The 20,904-nt window shown below is 44.1% G+C and overlaps 1 protein-coding gene across 13 annotated transcripts in view; it reads right to left on the bottom strand.

The window, feature by feature from the left end:
* The window catches only part of LOC138741338 (low choriolytic enzyme-like), a 143,077-nt gene that overhangs the window by 32,723 nt on the left and 89,450 nt on the right, over positions 1 to 20,904 (bottom strand). For all 13 annotated transcript variants that reach the window (XR_011343465.1, XM_069895254.1, XM_069895331.1 and 10 more), the window contains one exon: positions 11,590 to 11,714. Coding sequence is in view for 12 of the 13 variants with exons in the window: in XM_069895254.1 (XP_069751355.1) it covers positions 11,590 to 11,714 (125 nt within the window). In the remaining variant the exon portion in view is untranslated. The remainder of the gene's footprint in view (positions 1 to 11,589; positions 11,715 to 20,904) is intronic.

Below are 20,904 nucleotides of genomic sequence, written 5' to 3' on the forward strand. Positions count from 1 at the left end.
CAGGCATTCAAAGAATGCACTGGATACTCGGAAGCAATGAACACCCAAGTGACCATGTATAAAACTTCCACAAACATAGTCTTCGCAAGGTACCTTCTGAGTATTTGTGCCCAATTTCCCGGAGAGACGGTCGAGTCCTAACTGGAAGCCCTATGTGAGTTAGCCCGACCGTGTCTGGCAGAACCCGGGGTGAATAAAAGGGAGGTCGAAAGGTTGATCAAAGACGTCCTCATCCAGGGTCTATGCATCAGAGCTGTCAGGCAGAGGCTGCTAGAGGACAATATCTACTCCCTGGCCAAAACAGGTCATCCGAACGTTGGAGGCAGCTGCCCTGCACACCGAAGCCTTCAACTCCAGGTTTCCCCAGGCCTCCGCATAGTCAGCACAGACAGCAGCTGTGGCCCAAGACCATACAGTGGACAAAAACATCAATGGGCAGGTAACGAGGTGCCTAATCGACAGTGGCAGCACCGAGAGCTTTATTCACCTGAATGTGACCCACTCCCTAAAACTCAAAATTCACCCCACCACCTTCTCTATCGCCTTCTCCGCCCAGGACCGAACTATTAATAACCTTGGGCAATGCTCTGCCAATCTGACTGTGGGGGGGGAGACATACACCAGGTTCAGGCTCCTGGTCATGCCCAAACTCTGCACCCCAGTCCTCCTGGGCTTAGACTTTCAATGCCATCTGCAAAGCATCACCCTCGCCTTCAGAGGGCCCTTACCCCCACTCACGCTCCACAGTGTGCTGTTCAATCAGCCCCGGCCAACCTGTGACCTCTCCATGCTGCACATTGCCCCTCCTGCCCTCTTCTCACACCTCATGCCAGACTGCAAACTGATAGCCTCCAGAAGTAGGTACTATTGCGCTGCAGACAGAGACTTCATCAGGGTAGAAGTGAGGCGGCTTCTGGCGGAAGGTCACATAGAGCCCAGCAACAGCCCATGGTGAGTCCAAGTCCTGGTGGTCAAGGAGGGGCAGCAAGCCGAGGATGGTTATGGATTACAGCCAGACCATCAATTGGTACACCCAGCTGAATGGCTTTCCCTTATCAAGGATAGCTGACATGGTCAATGAGATAGCCCGCTACTGGGTCTTTTCCACGACTGATCTGAAGTCGGCCTATCACCAACTCCCCATCTACCTGCGGGACAAGCCTTACAACGCTTTTGAGGTAGACGGGCGCCTTTACTAGTTCTGCCGAGTTCCGTTTGGGGTCACGAATGGGGTGTCTGTCTTCCAGCGGGAGATGGATCACATGGTAGGCTGACACCAGCTAAAGGCAGCATTCCCGTACCTGAATAATGTCATCATTTGCAGCCACGATCAGCAGGACCACGATGCAAACCTGGAGAAATTTCTCTGGATGGCTGAGCAGCTGAACCTCACTTACAATAAAGAAAAGTGCGTGTTCAGTACTACCCGCCTCGCCATCCTGGGATACATTATGGGACATGGTGACATTGGCCCAGATCCAGAACAGATGCGCCCATTAATGGAGCTGCCCCTCCCCCCATGCTCAAAGCCTTCTGTAGATGCTTTGGCTCCTACTACTCACAGTGGGTTCCCTGTTTCTCAGACAAGGACCACCCACTGGCCCAGGCCACAACATTTCCTCTCCCACCTGAGGCGCAGGCAGCCTTCAAGCGCATCAGGCAGGATATCACAGATGCCACGATGATTGCTGTGGAAAAGGACTCCCCCTTCCAAGTGGAGAGCAATGCCTCCAACATAGCCTTTGCTGCTACCCTTAACCAGGAGGGGCGCCCAGTCGTCTACTTCTCCAGGACCCTCCACGGTTCCGAGCATTCAATGGCATTCCGCCATTGAAAAGGAGGCCCAGGCAATTATGGAAGTGGTCCGCCATTGATGCCACTACCTGGCTGGCAGGAGGTTCACCCTCCTCACTGACCAGCATACTGTGGCGTTCATGTTCAACACCACTCACAGGGGCAAGATCAAGAATGATAAGATCTTGTGCTGGAGAGTTGAGCTGGCAAATTGCAGCTACGAAATCCATTATTGTCCACGAATTTTTTAAAAAATTTTTTTTATTTTTCACACCATAAATTCATTAACCATGGTACACACTTTTTCCTTTTCACACATATACAGTGACATTTTCTCCCCCCCACCCCTCCTCCCATCCCAACCTCCCTACCTCCCCCCTCCCGTCCATTTAAGGTATAAAATCTAGGATACATTAAACCAGTCAGACAATGTTGTCATTCAATAAAAATACACCAGAAATTCTACTGAGTCCATTCTTTTCATTTCCTTTTCCTTCCGTTAACTTAGGTAATGATTGTCCCTGGTAGGTTTTTGCTATTGTGTTTCATGTATGGCTCCCATATTTGTTCAAATATTTCAATATTATTTCTTAAACTATATGTTATTTTTTTCTAATGGAATACATTTATTCATTTCTATATACCATTGTTGTATTTTCAAATTATCTTCCAATTTCCAGGTTGACATAATACATTTTTTTGCTACGGCTAGAGCTATCTTAACAAATCTTTTTTGTGCATCCTCCAAATCAATTCCAAATTCTTTGTTTTTTATGTTACTTAGGAGGAAGATCTCTGGATTCTTTGGTATATTGTTTTCTGATATTTTATTTAATATCTGATTTAGATCTTCCCAAAATTTTTCTACTTTCTCACATGTCCAGATTGCATGAATTGTTGTTCCCATTTCTTTTTTACATCGAAAACATCTATCAGATACTGTTGGATCCCATTTATTTAACTTTTGAGGTGTAATGTATAGCCTGTGTATCCAGTTATATTGTATCATACGTAACCTCGTATTTATTGTATTTCTCATCGTTCCGGAGCATAACTTCACCCATGTTTCCTTTTTTATCTTTATATTTAAATCTTGTTCCCATTTTTGTTTAGTTTTACCATTTGTTTCCTCATTCTCCTTTTCTTGCAGTTTAATATACATATTTGTTATAAATCTTTTGATTATCATTGTATCTGTAATCACATATTCAAGGTTACTTCCCTCTGGCAAACTCAAACTGCTTCCTAATTTATCCTTCAAGTAGGATCTCAATTGGTAATATGCCAGCGCTGTATCTTGAGTTATATTGTACTTATCTTTCATTTGTTCAAAGGATAAGAATCTATTTCCTGAAAAACAATTTTCTATTCTTTTAATCCCTTTTTTTCCCCATTCTCTAAAGGAAAGGTTATCTATTGTAAAAGGGAGTAACTTGTTTTGCGTCAATATTAGTTTTGGTAATTGATAATTTGTTTTATTTCTTTCTACATGAATCTTCTTCCAAATATTGAGGAGATGATGTAATACTGGAGAACTTCTATGTTGCACCAATTTTTCATCCCATTTATATAATATGTGTTCAGGTATCTTTTCCCCTATTTTATCTAATTCTAATCTCGTCCAGTCTGGCTTTTGCCTTGTTTGATAAAAATCTGATAGGTATCTTAATTGTGCGGCTCTATAATAATTTTTAAAGTTTGGCAGTTGTAAGCCTCCTTGTTTATACCATTCTGTTAATTTATCTAGTGCTATCCTTGGTTTCCCCCCTCTCCATAAAAATTTCCTTATTATTTTCTTTAACTCCTTGAAGAATTTCTCTGTCAGTTGTATTGGCAATGCCTGAAATAAGTATAATATCCTTGGAAAAATGTTCATTTTAATACAGTTTATTCTTCCTATTAGTGTTAGTGGTAAATCTTTCCAATGCTTTAAATCGTCCTGTAATTTTTTCATTAGTGGATAATAATTGAGTTTATATAGTTGGCCGAGATTTTTGTTTATTTGTACACCTAGGTATCTTATTGCTTGCATTTGCCATCTAAATGGTGATTCCTTCTTAAATTTTGAGAAATCCGCATTATTCATAGGCATTGCTTCACTTTTATTTACGTTTATCTTGTAACCCGACACTTCTCCATATTCCTTCAATTTCTTATATAATTCTTTTATTGATAGTTCTGGTTCTGTTAAGTACACTATAACATCATCCGCAAATAAACTGATTTTATATTTCTTGTCTTTTATTTTTATTCCTTTTATATTATTTTCTGTTCTTATCAATTCTGCTAGTGGTTCTATAGCTAACGCAAACAATAAAGGTGATAGTGGGCATCCCTGCCGTGTTGACCTGCTTAAGTTAAATTGCTTTGATACATGTCCATTTACTGTCACTTTCACTAACGGTCCCTTATATAATGCTTTGATCCAATTAATATACTTCTCTGGTAAATTGAATTTTTGCAATACTTTGAACAAATAATTCCATTCTACTCTGTCAAAGGCCTTCTCTGCATCTAAAGCAACTGCTACTGTAGGTGCTTTATTCCCTTCTACTGCATGAATTAAATTAATAAATTTACAAATATTGTCTGTTGTGCGTCTTTTTTTGTTAAATCCAGTTTGGTCTAAATTTACCATTTTCGGTACATACTCTGCTAATCTGTTTGCTAATAGTTTAGCTATTATCTTATAATCTGTGTTAAGTAAAGATATTGGTCTATATGACGCTGGTGAGAGTGGATCTTTCCCTTGCTTTAGTATTACTGTAATTATTGCTGTTTTACATGAATCTGGTAAGCTTTGTGTTTTATCAATCTGGTTGATTACTTCCAGGAGGGGCGGAATTAATAAATCTTTAAATGTTTTGTAGAATTCTATTGGGAATCCATCCTCTCCTGGTGTCTTATTATTTGGTAATTTTTTTATTATCTCTTGTATTTCTACTATTCCAAATGGCTCCGTTAAATTATTTTGTTCCTCTATTTGTAGTTTTGGTAGTTCAATTTTAGTCAGAAATTCATCTATTTTTCCTTCTTTCCCTTCATTTTCAGTTCAGTATAATTGTTCATAGAATTCTCTAAAGTTTTCCTTAATTTCTTTTGGATTATATGTAATTTGTTTGTCTTTTTTCCTTGATGCCAATACCATTTTCTTAGCTTGTTCTGTCTTAAGCTGCCATGCTAGGATTTTGTGCGTTTTTTCACCTAGTTCATAATATTTCTGTTTTGTCTTCATTATATTCTTCTCCACCTTATATGTTTGTAGTGTTTCATATTTTATTTTTTTATCCGCCAATTCTCTTCTTTTAGCTGTATCTTCCTTCATTGCTAATTCTTTTTCTATATTTACTATTTCCCTTTCCAACTGCTCTGTTTTCTGATTATAGTCCTTCTTCATCTTGGTTACATAACATTATTTGCCCTCTAATGAATGCTTTCATTGCATCCCATAGTATAAACTTATCTTCCACTGATTCCGTATTTATTTCAAAATACATTTTTATTTGTTTTTCAATAAATTCTCTAAAATCCTGCCTTTTAAGTAACATGGGGTTTAATCTCCATCTATACATTCTTGGAGGGATGTCCTCTAACTTTACTGTCAATATTAAGGGTGAATGGTCTGATAGTATTCTAGCTTTATATTCTGTTTTTCTTACTCTATCTTGCATACGAGCTGATAACAAAAATAGGTCTATTCTTGAGTATGTTTTATGTCTAGCCGAGTAATATGAATATTCCTTTTCCTTTGGGTGTTGTTTCCTCCATATATCCAAAAGTTGCATTTCTTCCATCGATTTAATTATAAATTTGGTTACTTTGTTCTTTCTGTTAATTTTTTTCCCAGTTTTGTCCATATTTGAATCCAAATTCAGGTTGAAAGCCCCTCCTATTAATATGTTCCCTTGCGTATCTGCTACCTTAAAAAAGATATCTTGCATAAACTTTTGATCTTCTTCGTTAGGTGAATATATATTGAGTAGATTCCAAAACTCTGAATATATCTGACATTTTATCATTACATATCTCCCTGGTGAATCTATTATTTCCTCTTCTATTTTAAATGGCACATTTTTACTAATTAATATAGCTATTCCTCTTGCTTTTGAATTATACGATGCTGCTGTTACGTGTCCTACCCAATCTCTCTTTAATTTCTTGTGCTCCAATTCAGTTAAATGTGTTTCTTGCACAAATGCTATATCAATTTTTTCTTTTTTCAGTAAATTTAGCAGTTTCTTCCTTTTAATTTGGTTATGTATTCCATTAATATTTAAAGTCATATAGTTCAACGTAGCCATTTTATACTTTGTTTATCTTCCCTTTCCGTTTCTCCATCATTACCTTTCCTTCTTATCCATTTCTGTCTTCTTGTTTTGAACCCTTTATAAGACAACATTCCTAAAACATCCTATTTAAAACTTCTTTAGCCCCAATCTCTCCTTCCCCTCCTGAGTTGTCCTTTATCCCTTGTCGGACAACCACATCTCCCCTCTCCATTTGGATTTGCGAATTCACTCGCAAGCGTCAGCTGATTTTGCAGTGACCGCAACTCCTCCCCACCCAGCCCCCCCAGAAAAGATTTCACTTTTCATATGTAACAAAGGTCACTCTTTTAGTTCCCTCCTTATTCCCTCTATTCCATTTCCTTCCCTTATTAATTATTGTCTATACTATCTATATTTTCCTCTAAATACGGATACATTCATGTATGCACATTATACATATACACACATATACCTCTTTACCCACATACATATAAATCGTGGTCATTTTTACTCTTATTACGTATCTTCATCTCTCTGGTTGTTTTGTAGTTGTTTTGCAAATTTCCTTGCTTCCTCTGGATCCGAGAATAGTTTTTTTTCCATAAGATCGTTTTCGATGTATTGAACTCCTTTCTCCTCTTCAAGAGTTCAAAACTTATGTGTCTTTTTAGTTCGCAGTCTTTTGTACTCTCGTTACACGTCTTCATCCCTCAGTCTATTTTGTAATTGTTCTGCAAATTTTCGTGCTTCCTCTGGATCCGAGAATAGTCTGTTTTGTTGTCCTGGAATAAATATTTTCAATACCGCTGGATGCTTTAGTATAAATTTATACCCTTTCTTCCATAAAATCGCCTTTGCTGTATTGAACTCCTTTCTCTTCTTCAGGAGTTCAAAACTTATATCTGGATAAATGAAGATTTTTTGACTTTGTACTCCAGTGGCTTGTTGCCCTCTCTTACTTTTTCCATTGTCTTCTCCAGTACCTTTTCTCTTGTAGTATATCTTAGGAATTTTACTAAAATAGATCTTGGCTTTTGTTGTGGTTGTGGTTTAAAGGTCACTGCTCTATGTGCCCTTTCTATTTCCATTTCTTGCTGTAGTTCTGGACATCCTAGGATCCTGGGGATCCAATCTTTTATAAACTCTCTCATATTCTTGCCTTCTTCATCTTCCTTAAGGCCCACTATCTTTATGTTATTTCTTCTGTATTAATTTTCCATTATATCTATTTTCTGAGCTAACAGTTCTTGTGTCTCTATAACTTTTTTATTAGATTCCTCTAATTTCTTTTTTAAGTCCTCTACCTCCATTTCTACTGCTGTTTCCCGCTCTTCCATCTTGTCCATTCTCTTTCCCATTTCTGTTAAGGTCATATCTATTTTATTCATTTTCTCTTCTGTATTGTTTATTCTTCTTCTTAAATCATTAAATTCTTGCACTTGCCATTCTTAAAATGACTCCATGTATTCTTTAATAAGAGAAAGTATATCCTTTATCTTGCCTTTCCCTTCTTCTTCTATTTCACTGTACTCTTCCTCTTCCTCTTCTTCTTCCTCTGGGTTGGCCATCTGTTGTTTCTTTGTTGCCCTTTTCTTCTCTTCTTTCTTGTTTTCGTTGTCTTCTATGTTCTCCTCTTGCTGCAGGTGCTCTGCAGCTGTCATTGCCGGCTGTGGAGACGACTCCCCAGCTGGTCATCCCTCCCGTCGGTGTTTTTTTGCATGCGCGGTTGCGCACTTTTACTCGGCTCAGCGAGCCATTTTTGTAGTCCACTTTCTAGCGACCTGAGGGAGCGGGTTTCTCTCTCCACCGCGGGCCTCTTCGAACAGGTAAGGCCTTCTCCTTCTTCTTCCATTGTCTTCTCTTCCTCTCTTCTTACCGTTGATTTTGATTTTTCTTTTTTCGTCGCCATCTTCTTTCCACCTTTATACTGTTCTTTAATTTTTATTTTTGTGCCTTTGTGTTTTCCTTTGTTTTTCCCGACTTTTCTGGAGAGGGCTGGAGTTCACCGTCCAGCCACTACTCCATCACGTGACTCCCTTCTGTCCATGGAATTTTAATGACTTTCCCGATGCCCTCTCCCGGACCTGCATTTCGCTCCATGACTATCAGCTGCAGGCACTGCATGAGTCCCTTTGCCACCCAAGTGTTACCCGCTTATATCATTTTATCAAGTCCTGAAACATCCCGTACACCATCAGGGATGTCAGGGCCATGACTGAGGCATGCTGGGTCTGTGCGGAATGCAAACCCGCTTCTTCTGCCCGCCCCAGGCTCATGTCGTAAAGGTCACTCGGTCCTTTGAGCATTTTAGCATAGACTTCAAGGTCCCTCTGCCTTCCACAAATCGGAATGTCTATTTCCTTGCAGTCATAGACAAGTACTCCTGCTTGCCTTTCGCTATCCCTTGCCCAGACACCTCCATGGCCACCATCATCAGGGCACTGACACAGATCTTCACCATATTGGGCTACCCACATTCATCCACAGTGACTGGGGGTCTAGCTTTATGAATGAGGAACTGTGCCAGTACCTAACAGTAAGAGGCATTGCAACTAGTCACACGAATAGTTACAACCTGAGAGGTAATGGACAGGTTGAGCGCAAGAACAGGGTAATCTGGAAGGCAGTGGCCCTTAAGTCTAAGGGGTGGTCTGTAAAGTTCTGACAGGACGCCCTCTCCAGGTGTTCCATGCACTCCTGTGCATGGCTACCAACGAGAACCCTCACGAACGCCTGTTTTCCTTCCCCAGAAAATCAGCGACAGGAACATCACTCCCAGCATGGCTCGCGTCCCCAGGACAGGTGGTCCTGTGTAGATACATGCGGGCACACAAGGACAAACTCCTGGTTCCTCCTACACTCAAACCATAACTATGCCTACATTAGGTTCAGCAGCGGCAGGGAGGACACCGTCTCAACCATGGACCTGGCACCAGCAGGAGCACCCACCACAGCACAACAGCATCCTTCATCCCAGGACTACGGCAGCCTGACACACTCCCATGACTCCAGACAGCTATGGGACACCCAAGACCTCCCCAGGCACCCAGGACTCACTCCAACCGTTGGGGATGAACCCACCCCTCCAATGCCTCACACACACAAACCTCAACTCTGGCCGCCCTGTCCACCCCACCATGCTGCACCACGCCAACCGCTCTGGCCCCTGCCCCCAGCTCCCACTTACCCTCACCAACCTGTGACCAGAAGCCAACCCTACAACAGTCGCAGAGACTCTGACAGCCGCCGGACTGTCTTAACTTGTAAATAATGTATATATGTTTTGGGGCTCTGGTAGATCATGGACTGCAACTTCCCCTCTCGGGACAGTTTTAAAGAAGGGGGTAAATGTGGTGATACACCATGAGCCTACTGCAGGGGGCAACGTGTGTACCTGCAGAAGAGCACTGGAGGACAAGGCAACACCTGGCCAGCTGTCAATCAGCCGACCTGAATGGACCAAGCCCCACCCAGTCGGTTGCCAATCACCCTCTGGGATATAAGCTAGATCCGGCCCTTCAAAGCCCGTATCAGAGCTTGCAACAGCATTCTCACAGCCAGCTCTGTGGAAGTTTATGTTGAATGAAGTCTGTAGAACAGACTTTATGTTTTGTGTATTTGCTTCTGTTTGATAGCGCACCACAATGAGTCAAGCTGGGACCATTTACTGAGACTGAAATAAAAAAAAGCAGTAAAGAAGTGCCATTAAGTTCCTCCAGCAGTTCATTGTTTGCTCATATTCCAACTTTTGTAGCTTAGAGCCCCTTAGTTAAATCTCCCAGGCCTTTCTATAAAATTTTTTCTCTCATTGCTTCTGTAGCATTAAAACAGTCCTAGATTATTTAAACAATAGGCTGCTGGAGCAACTCAGCCACAAGTAGAATTGGTCAGTCACTGCATCTGATCAGGACCCTTTATCATTTCTCCCGATGGGGTGCTGCCTGACTTGCTGAGTTCCTCCAGCAGTTCATTGTTTGCTCAAGATTCCAGTATCTGCAGCTTTTGTGTTTTTTTGGATTTATTCACTCTCTTTAGGATTATCTATTGTGTTCATTCTTTAGGGTTTGCATTGCTGAAAAGGATAATGAGGGAAAAGCAAACTATCCCTTTTCATTGAATTTGATGATGCTGTTACATTTCTTTAATCATTACCAACAAATTTTCCCCAGTTACATTTGTGACTTTTAAGTACCGTATATACAAGTGTAATAGTCGATACCATATAAAAATTAACAACCCTATTTTTGGCCCTAAAATCTAGTATTTTCTATACATCGTGTGTAAAAGTTAACCTTCATATTTTTCGCTAGGCTGCCCACCCACTGGAGCTCCTGGCGCTCTGACACCTGGACTCTCACCTAGGCCCCAGCTGCTCGCTCTAGTAGTGGACTCTGGCTTAGGCCTTGGCTGCCCACCTAGCCACACTTCCGACTCCCCAACTGCCCTCCCATCCGGGCTCCTGATGCCCTGGCTACCTCCAATCCAAGCTCCCTATGCCTGACCTTGGACTCTCACCTCGGCCCTGGCCATTTTCCGCTCCTGACATCCCCTAACTGCAGACTCCCACCTAGGCCCCGGCCACCCACCCACCAGAGTGCCTAACACTCCCAGCTACCCATCCATCCAAGCTCCTGACACCTCAATCTCCCTCCCATCCAAACACCCGATGCCCTGAGTGACACAGGTACTTACCATAGTCAAAAGTACTTACCATGGTCAAAAATAGTTGACTCCCTAAATTTTACCCAAAAATTTGGTCGACAAAATTCAACTCTTACACGCGTATATATGGTAAATGTTCAGCTTACAGACTTTTTTTGCCTCCATATATACTTTCATTGCAATCTACTGGATTCCCTTAAATGTGAGATACAGGCCTGCCTTGAAATTTATTTTTAATTTGCAAGTAATCTTGTAAAATAGTTTCTGATCATCTCTACTTAATAATAACAATGAAGATTTTACTTCCTGAACACTTTTGGGTGCACTTAATGGATTTTGGGCTGCTGATCACGAAAATTACCTTAAAATATTCCTATATCATACCAATTTTTAGATATAACTTATCTTTGTGAGTTCTTGACTTTTTAAAGTCTACTTCCGGCATACAGATCATTAGAAATTAATTTTCTGCATTTGCACTTGATCTTCTTACCTGCTGATCTTGGTGCAATTAGTGATAAACTTGGTGAAAGTTTTCACAAGGACATTGCGACCATGGAAAAGTAGCATCAGGTCAACTAGAACCCATCAATGCTGGGTGACTATTGTTGGAAACTATGCTGTCAACTATGCGATTAAACATGCTAAATTCAATAAAAGTTAATTTAATGTTTCTTCAACTTCCTACATGATACAACAAATCTGAAATGATCTTGAAGTTGTCTATCATAGTCCCCATTTTTTTAAGGAAGCAAACCTTTTGAAAAAAAAAATTGTTGTTCAGTGTAATTGCTTATGTTGACATTTTGTAACTTCCAAAAGATGTAAAAAAATCTATATCACATATTGTAAATGTTACACATACCACAGTTATACAGTTTGTTAACTTTATAAACATCTGTGCTGCTAAGTCCTCTATACTGTCCCATTTGAACATTTGGATCTGGTTTTGGTAACATGGAATAAGTTCCTCTTCTGGCAAAAGCAGATCTGCAATAAAGAATAATAAAATTAACATTATTAGAGCCTGAACTTTGGATTTTTTCAGTGGTTTAAAAGGTGCAAAAAATGTTTAATATTGGGCCATCCATTCTGAATCCAAGATAAATCAAAGTATGATATAAAAAGAATAGTGAAACAAGTTAGAGAAAGCAATCACAGAAGATTATGGATATTGGGATATGCCAACTGTCTGGAAGACAATTCTTCATTTGGGTACTTTTTTGTTCAGTTTTGGGCACTACAATGGTCAAGGTGTAGCGGCCCGCATACGGAGATGCAAACTGGCGGCCTGCAAAATGACCAATGAACGTAGTGACCATGCAGACCTGGGGGTGACACCAATCGTCACCCCAGGTGACCTCTGCATGGTGAGAAGATGGGGAGCTCTGGCGGGAATACCAGCCAACCTGAGGTTGGCGCTCCAATGACGTGGGGCCCTGACGTCAGCGCCAGGGGCACATATAAGCAGAACTGACAGTCCAATAAATCAGTCTTCCGACTTCGAATCCTCATGTGTGTATCTTCCTTCCATACTTCTCATAGCGCATACACTACATTGGTGACCCCAACAGGTTCATCCGGCAGTTAGATCCAAAGATGATAGATCATGTAGAGCCAGCAACCATCCACCAGTCTCCCTCAGGCTTCAAATGTTCTGGGTGTCACAGCTGCATGGGTGGTTTGAGCAATCTGAAGCTCAGTTCCAGCTTCACCACATCACTGTCGTTGACACCCACTACTTCTACATCGTAAGCACCCTCAATCAGGACACAGCGGCAAGAGTCGTACTTTCCTATGGCAGCCTCTGGAGCAAGGATAATACATGGGCCTCAAACAGCTACTAACTCGCATTTTTGGGCTTTCCTGGCCCGAGCGTGCCACCCAATTGCTGCATATGGACAGTTTGTGAGACAGGGCCCCATCCGCCCTAATGAGCGAGATGCTCATGTTAACCAAGGGCCACAAGCTTTGCCTGCTCTTTAAGCAGATCTTTCTATATCAGCTTCCCAAGGATATACGGCTCTTGCTCACAGATGTGGACTTCAGCAACGTTTGGAGGGTAGCCCCCCAGGTGGACATGCTCTGGAGAGTGAAGAAGGACACTAGTGCCGTTGTAGACCACATCAGCAATCCCCATGGACAACCCCTGGCAAGATCAAGGCCAGTGGAGAGGGAAATGAACACCACAGGACAGCTATGCTACTACTATCAGAGATGGGGGCAGATGCCTGTCAATGCAGCCCACCATGCGGGTTTCTGGGAAACGCCCTGGCCAACCATCATTAATGGCTGCATCAGTTGGCCCACGTGATAATCTCCTCCATGTATGAGACTCACTGTTGAGCAGGTGTTTCCTGGTCGACAAAGGCCCTTAGATAAGCGTCCTACCCACCTGCAGGTCTTGTCACCTGCAGTGGCAAGCAGGGCCCAACACTGAGGTCAGCAACAGCTCCTGCATTTGAACTTTCGGGACCTGCACCATCCCCCTTGTTTCAGCAACAGTCATTTTACATGGACTCCTGGGGGCGACTTTCTTTTGGCCCACTGCTTGCTTGTCAACCTCAAAGGATGGTGCTTGGTGCACGTCAGAACCTTTCAGACACTGTCTCAGGGGGAAGCCAAGCTACCTGCACCCCACTTGGACTCTATAACACTCTTGGTCAATGAATTTGCCTTCATCCTGGTGGAATTCCCCTCAATAGTGGCACCACAGTTGTTCGTGACCGAGCCAAAGCATGGGGTAAGTCACCACATATTGACCGAGGGCCCCTCACTCCATGCCAGGGCATGCCAACCCCCTCTTGAAAAGCTCAGCCTGGTCAAGGAGGAGTTTAGAAAGATGGAGAAGCTGGGGATTGTGTGGCGCTCCAACAGTCCCTGGGCCTCTCCCCTCCACATGATGCCCAAATCAGCAGGGGGTTGGAGACTATGTGGTGACTACCACTGCCTCAACGAGGCTAACAGGCCTGACAGATATCCCATGCCCCACATTGAAGACCTGCATGGGGCACAGGTGTTCTCCAAGGTGGACCTCATCCGGAGGTACCACCAAATCCCAGATCATTCCCAGGACATCCCCAAGACTACAATCATAACCCCCTTTGGTTTGTTTGAATTTCTTCACATGCCCTTCGGTCTAAGGAATGCGACACAGTGGGCTGAGACCTCCCATTTGCGTTAATCTATGGACGATATCCTCACACCACCCACCTGAGACAACCGTGCACCTGGCTGAGTGAGTTTGGGCTGACAATTTCACATATTAAGTGCCATTTCAGCCTGGACATCATTGATTTCCTGGGGCATAGGATTAACAGCACGGAGCCATACCCCTCCCCTAGAAGGTTGAGGCAGTTTGCCACTTCACTAAGCAATGCACTATAAAAGGGCTGCAGGAATTTGCCAGTATGATAAACTTTTACCACAGGTTCATACTTACAGTGGCTGCTGGCTGACAAGACAAAAGACAAAGAATCCTCCAGCACATTCCAGAGTGCCAAAGACGCGCTGGCCAATGCCACCATCTTGGTCCATCCCAGTCTGGAGGCACCTACCACTCTAACTGTTGACTCCTCTTCGAGGGCCAGTGGCAACCCCTGGCATTTTTCAGCAGGCACCTCTGCCCTCCAGAACTCAAATACACCACTTTCGACCAGAAGCTGTTAGTGCTGTACCTGACAGTAAGATATTTCCGATTCTTTTTGGAAGGCCGGCAATTCAGGGTGTTCACTGACCACAAGCTGCTGACTTTCGCCTTCTGTAAGGTCTTGGACCTGTGATCGGCCCGACAACAGAGATACTCGTCCTTTGTTTACCACAGACATTCAACATATTGCGTGGAAAAACAACGTAGTAGCTGACACTCTGTCACATCCCACGATCAAGTCGATACATGCCCTGTTTCAAGGGGTCAATTACATGGCCCTTGCCAAAGCACAGCAACAATTCCCTGAGATTCCCGCTTATAGAACAGCCATCTTCATTCTCAGGGTGGAGGACGTCCCGGTCGGTCCAGGTAACCTGACACTGCTGTGTGACGTTTCTATCGGCAGCCCCAAACCCATTGTCCCAGCTGCAAGGAGATGCCAGGATTTCAAGGCCATTCACAACCTGGCTCACCTCACCATCTGCGCCACGGTCAAAATGGTGGCCCACAGGTTTGTCTGGCATGGCCTCCATAAACAGGTTAGCCAGTGGGCCAAGACCTACATGAACCGTCAGTCCTGCAAAGTGCAGGTTCAAACCAGAGGGCTCACACAGAATTTTGAGCCGGCGTGGCGCAAGTTCAGCCACGTGCATATTGACTTAGTGGGACCCACTACTGGTTTTTCGTGGGGCGAGATACCTCTTGATCAAGGTGGACCACTCCATGAGGTGGCCAGAGGTGCTCCCGCTGGCTGATACCACCACAGAATCCTGCGCCTCGTTGACACATGTGTGTCCCAATTCAGGGTCCCGGAGCACCTCACCTCAGATGAGGGTGGGGGGGGCACAATTCACCTCTGGATTCTTGGTGGTGCTGGGTAACTTTCTGGGGATGCAGCTCCACCATACCACAGCATAATACCCGCAGGACAATGGGTTAGTGGAGCACTTCCACAGGCACCTCAAAGCAGGCTTGATGGCCCGGCTCAATGGTCCCAATTGGGTGTTGAACTGCATTGGGTCCTGTTGGGAATTTGTACCATGTTGAAGGAGGACTTCAATGCCTCTGTGGCGGAAATGGTCTACAGTGCACCTTTGATCATTCCCAGGGTGTACCTCGCCCCCCCCCCCCTCCCCACCAATAAACACCCAGAAGATCCTGTGGCAAACCTCAAAAACCTGTGGCAGAAGCTGGGGTCCTTGGTCCTGCAGCAACCCCCAACACACAGCTAGCCCAAGCATAGCACCCCGAAGGACCTAAAGACTTGTCAGTATGTGTTCATGAGGAGGGGCACACACGGATCACCAATGACAATACTTCCACCTTTATTCTCGACATTGGCGGTAAGGAGGAAACCTTTACTGTCAACTGCCTGAAACCAGCAGATCTGGACTGTAACTCCACTTTTCCCCCACAATGCAGGGGAAGGCTACCGAAGGCTATGGACAATGGCTTGGTTGCTGGTTCTGGTGGGGGTGGGGGTGGGGTGTCGTGTAGCAGACCGGTCACGGAGAGACAAACCAGCCCACAAAATGGCCGAGAAAGGCGGTGACCATGCGGTCCAGGGGGGGAGATGGGTGACACTGGACATCATCCCAGATGACCTCCACATAGCAGGAAAATGGAGAGCTTTGGTGGGAATGCTGGCCACCCAAGGTTGGCGCTCTGAATGATGTGGGGCCCTGACATCAGTGCCAGGGATCCATATAAGCAGAGCTGACAGCGCAATAAATTAGACTTCGACTTCAACTCATGCGTGTGTCTTCCTTCCGTAATTGTCATTGTGTGCACGCAACAGAGGTACTATTGATCTCAGATAAGGATATGATAGAGGGATGGTGGGAGAAGGAGGATGGTGAGAAACCATAGATTTACCAGTGACACGTAGGAGACAGGGTACTTACCAGCAATTTTTCTTGCTTTAAGTGGATTAAGTTTTGAGTTTGATTCAGACATTTAAACATCTAAACACTGTATAATACATCTAAACATTGTAAAATACAGTATATAAAAATTACTTGTATTCTTGACTGAGCAGTAGGTGACCTAACATAGTGGGGGCCACACACAGTAAAAAGGTGGACAGCAGAAATAAGTTATTATTATTATTTAAAAAAAACGGTGGGGCTGCTGTGGATTTGGGAGAGCAAAGAGTGTAAAGACAGCACTGCTCCGCATAGTCCAATGTCAAGTTCTATTGCCAGCAGCTCCAAACAGGCTTTAAATGACATGTTAATCATAGAACTGATGGTGTTTATTAATAATAATCCTGCCTCAGGGTTTGTGCTCAGGAGGGCAGTGCCAATGCTCGGGAGAGGCTACAAGTGGTTGCAGACACTTTGGAGAAGCAGACCAGGGCAGGGCCCCAGAAACATGGAAAACACCCACCACTGAGGAGAAGCAGAGGAGATGACCCTTCAGAATAGTGACCATAGTAGCGGACCACCAAGGGGCTCAGCCGCTGAAGGATCCACACAAGCTGCAGGCAGTTAGTGACTTATCGTCGAGGGACTTGACCACAAGGAATTGGAATTTGTGAGGGTGCTGAGGGGAAGAAGGGCTCCTGCAGGGCCTCAAGCACAGAAAGCTTACTATCCTGTCAGATCTTTGGAAATGGAGCTCAGGCTGCTGATGGATCTAACAGGAATCTCTTTGGTTGCAGAGGCTGTGGGAGCACTGGAGGTCAATTTATTGACACTCAGTGTCTCTGAAGGGACTCTCTTTTCCTTCTGTTTCTGTAAGGGGTGCTGCACAATACACATTACAGTAGTCTGAAGGAAATTTCATGTAATATTACATTTTCTGCATTATCTTGAAGTTTTTTTTTCAGGTATTGAGTTGGAGAACAGCTTGTTTTACTCTACAGGCTGAAGTTTCGAACTGCTGGAATTACAAAGTTGTCGAACCACATTTCCCTCCACCCCTAAGAAATTATGAAAATACTCAGTAGGCCAGGCAGCATTTGTGCAGAGAGAAAGAGAGTTAAGTCACGTGATATTCTGGTCATGTGAAATCTGAGCATCTGACACATAATCATATATAGCAATTTTTCAGTCACCATCTCTCCTGCTCAGATCCAAAGCCTCTCGAAACACCATTTCTCAGTTTGCTTTAATTCATGAATCCTATTCAATTATTCCACTCCCCCTCTCTTCCATGCTCCATTACCTGTCTCTCCCTATGACTTGATTCCAAAAATTATCTACATAACTTTCCCTACTGTTGGTTCCTGAACATGTCCTGTTTGTCATTTCTCAAACTCTTCTCTCCCCTTTACTTCCAGCCTATAATTGTAGTGGTAGCAGATTGTCCTGGATCTCTCTAAGAGCAGCAATTATATTACACTGGAATACCTTATGTAAAACTGGGATCTAATGCAAGGTAAGGATAGAGAGAAATGTCCCAAAGATTATTCACCCTTCTCAGGGACAAACTACTGTGGCATAGTAAATTTATCTGATACAGATCTTTGCTCTGCTGAGCTTTGAGTCACTGCAGGGGATTTCAGGAATTAGGGCCAAGTGGTAGCAGGTAAGAGTGGAAGTAGGAAGGTGGAAAGATGTGAAAAAGGTGCTCTTGATAGAAGAAGAATTGTCAGCTGCAGTGCACAGGGAAGGAACCATCAATTTTGTGGAGGCTCCAGCCAAAACTGAGACCTGAAGATTCTTACAGTAATAAACATGGTGCTAGGGATGCAAAGGAAGTCACTTCCTTCAAGATGCACATAATGAAGAACCTGACTCATGGAGAGAATGATTTCACAAAATTAAAAAGTAATGTCATGTATAACTGCAAAACTTGGTGTTTTTACCATCAATGCTGGGGTTATGGAGCTCGCCACTGCCAACTCCCTTGCACTCTTCCAGGAAAACGCCATGGCATCATAACAGCCGATTCTATGTCTGGAACAAACTCTCCCAGTGCTAATTTCTAGTCAACACGGGTGCGGAGGTTAGTGTCCTTTCTCCTTCAGGCTTTGACACCCGTATCAGGAGCGTGGGTCCAGCACTCACTGTGGTAAATTAACAGTTCAATTTGTACATATGGCACACTGACTATACCCTGAAATTTGGAGACAATAAGCTCACATGAAAGTTCATTTTTGCTGCTGTGTCCCAGCTGCTGCTGGGTGCTGACTTCCTCAGAGCCCTCTCACTGACGATGGAGTTAAAAGTGTGCCAGTTGGTGAACACCACAATATTCCAGACTTTCTGCATTGGAAAAGCCAAACTACCTGACCCGTACCTAGACTCCGAGGAGTATTCGAACAACGAATTCGCCAAACTTCTTCCGGATTTTCTGGACATTGTCATGCCCCATTTTTCCACTGCCACACTCAAAGATGGTGTCACACACTACATCCTCATTTAAGGACCTCCTCTACATGCCTGAGACCAATGTCTGCCACCCGACAAGTTGTGGCTTACAAATGTTCCACAAAATGGAGGAACGTCAAATCATACATAGGTCTGATAGCCCGTGGGCTTCCCCGCTACATATGGTGCCCAAAGTCATGGAAGGCTGGAGACCTTGTGTGGATTACAGGTGTCTCAATGATACCACTGCAGACTACTACCCTGTTCCCCATATAAAGGACTTTACAGATAATTTTCATGAGGCCAGGACATTTTCTAAAATTGACAGTGCATGGATACCACCAAATACCTGTAAACCCAGAGGATGTGCCAAAGACCATTTGGCCTCTTCAAATTTTTGAGAACATTCCAGTGACTAATGGGTGCAGTGGGGCATGGAATGGACTTCCTTTTCGAATACTTGGACAACATTCTTGTTGCCAGCAAAGAGTACCTGCAGCATCTGCGTTTACTCTGCCATTGCCTACAGGAGTTCAGGCTAAATGTAAACCCTGCCAATTCAGACAGTCCTCTGTCGAGTTCTTGGGACATCAGATCAGCAGCTGGAGCGTCGTTCCATTGCCTGGCAAGGTGGAAATCATCCTCAAATTTGCGAGGTCCAATATGATCAAAGGACTCCAGGAATTTGTGGGGATGGTCAATTTCTATCGTTGCTTTCTACCCTCTGCAGCTTATATTATGAAACCCCTTTTCGACCTCATGTCCAGTGATGCCAAATAACTCGAATGGACGGAAGAGGCAACGGTAGCATTCCAGCAGGCCAAAAATGCCCTAGCGAAGGCAACATTGCTGGTCTATCCATAAATGGATGTGCCAACCACCTTGACAACAGATGTGTCTGATGCAGCAGTAGACTGGGGTTTTGGACAATGGAAGCCTCTAGCATTTTTTAGAAGGCACCACCCTCCAGAAATGAAAGACAGCACATTCGATATGGAACTGCTGATGCTGTACCTAAATGGTCAGACACTTCTGCTATTTTTTGTAAGGCAGGGAGTTCACGGTTTTTACTGACCATAAACTGCTAATGTTTGCCTTCGCGAAGGCATCAGATCCCTGATCAGTCCACCAGCAACATCACTGATGTTACATATCCGAGTTTTCAACCAGGATTAAACACATCTCCAGTTCGAGTAATGTGGTGGCTGATGCTCTGTCCTGCTTCTTCGTTCAAGCAATACATTCCCTCTTTCCAGGTGTGGGCTACAGCACCAGGACGACGAACTCCTGGCTTATAGAACTGCTGACTCGAATCTGCAAATTGAGGATGTAGCCTTTGAGCCGCAAGGTACCACTCTCCTGGGCGACGTTTCCACAGGTCAGCCTTTCCCTATCATCCCTGCTGCATGGAGATGTTGCATTTTCAATGCCATTCGCGAAATGTTCCACCCCTCCAATGGTCCACCTGATAACCGACAAGTTTGTATGGCGTTGACTCAAAATGCAGGTCACCTAATGGGCAAAGGCGTGCATGGACGGTCATTCTGCAAAAGTGCAAAGGCACGTGAAGGCGCCGCTTCAGCCTTTCCAGCCACCGCAGCACAGATTCTACTATGTGTATGTCGACATTATTGGCCCACTTCCAGCGTCACGAGGGTCTATGTACTTGTTAATGGTCATCAACAGATTTGTTAGGTGGCTGGAGGTGTTTCCTATGATGGACTCATTGACTGATTCATGCACCAAAGCTTTTATTTCTGCCTGTGTATCTCGGTTCAGCCTACCCACACATGTCACCTCTGACAGAGGTCCACAGTTTACCTCTGTATGCTGGGATGTTTTGTCGCGATGCTGGGAATGCAGCTCCACCACATGACAGCCTGCCACCAACAGTTGAATGGCCTGGTGGAGCAGTTCCATAGGCACATGAAGGCTGCAGTGAGGACCCGCCTCCAGGGACATGATTGGCTGGACGAGCTTCCCTGGATCCTTCTGGGAATAAGAATGGCACCCAAGGAGGATCTCAACTCCTCATCGGCTGAGTTGGTTTATGGAGCCCCGCTCGTTATACCTGGGGTGTTTGTGCCCACAGCCCGTGGACAGGAGGTGCCACCGACTGAAGTCTTAGGCAGACTGCAGGAGTGGCTTGGAAAATTAGCCCCGGTTCCCACGTCAAGGCATGGATCAATGACACCCTTCATCCAAAAGGAACTCT

The sequence above is a fragment of the Narcine bancroftii genome, chromosome 1, assembly GCF_036971445.1.
Source record: "Narcine bancroftii isolate sNarBan1 chromosome 1, sNarBan1.hap1, whole genome shotgun sequence".
Lineage (NCBI taxonomy): Eukaryota > Metazoa > Chordata > Chondrichthyes > Torpediniformes > Narcinidae > Narcine > Narcine bancroftii.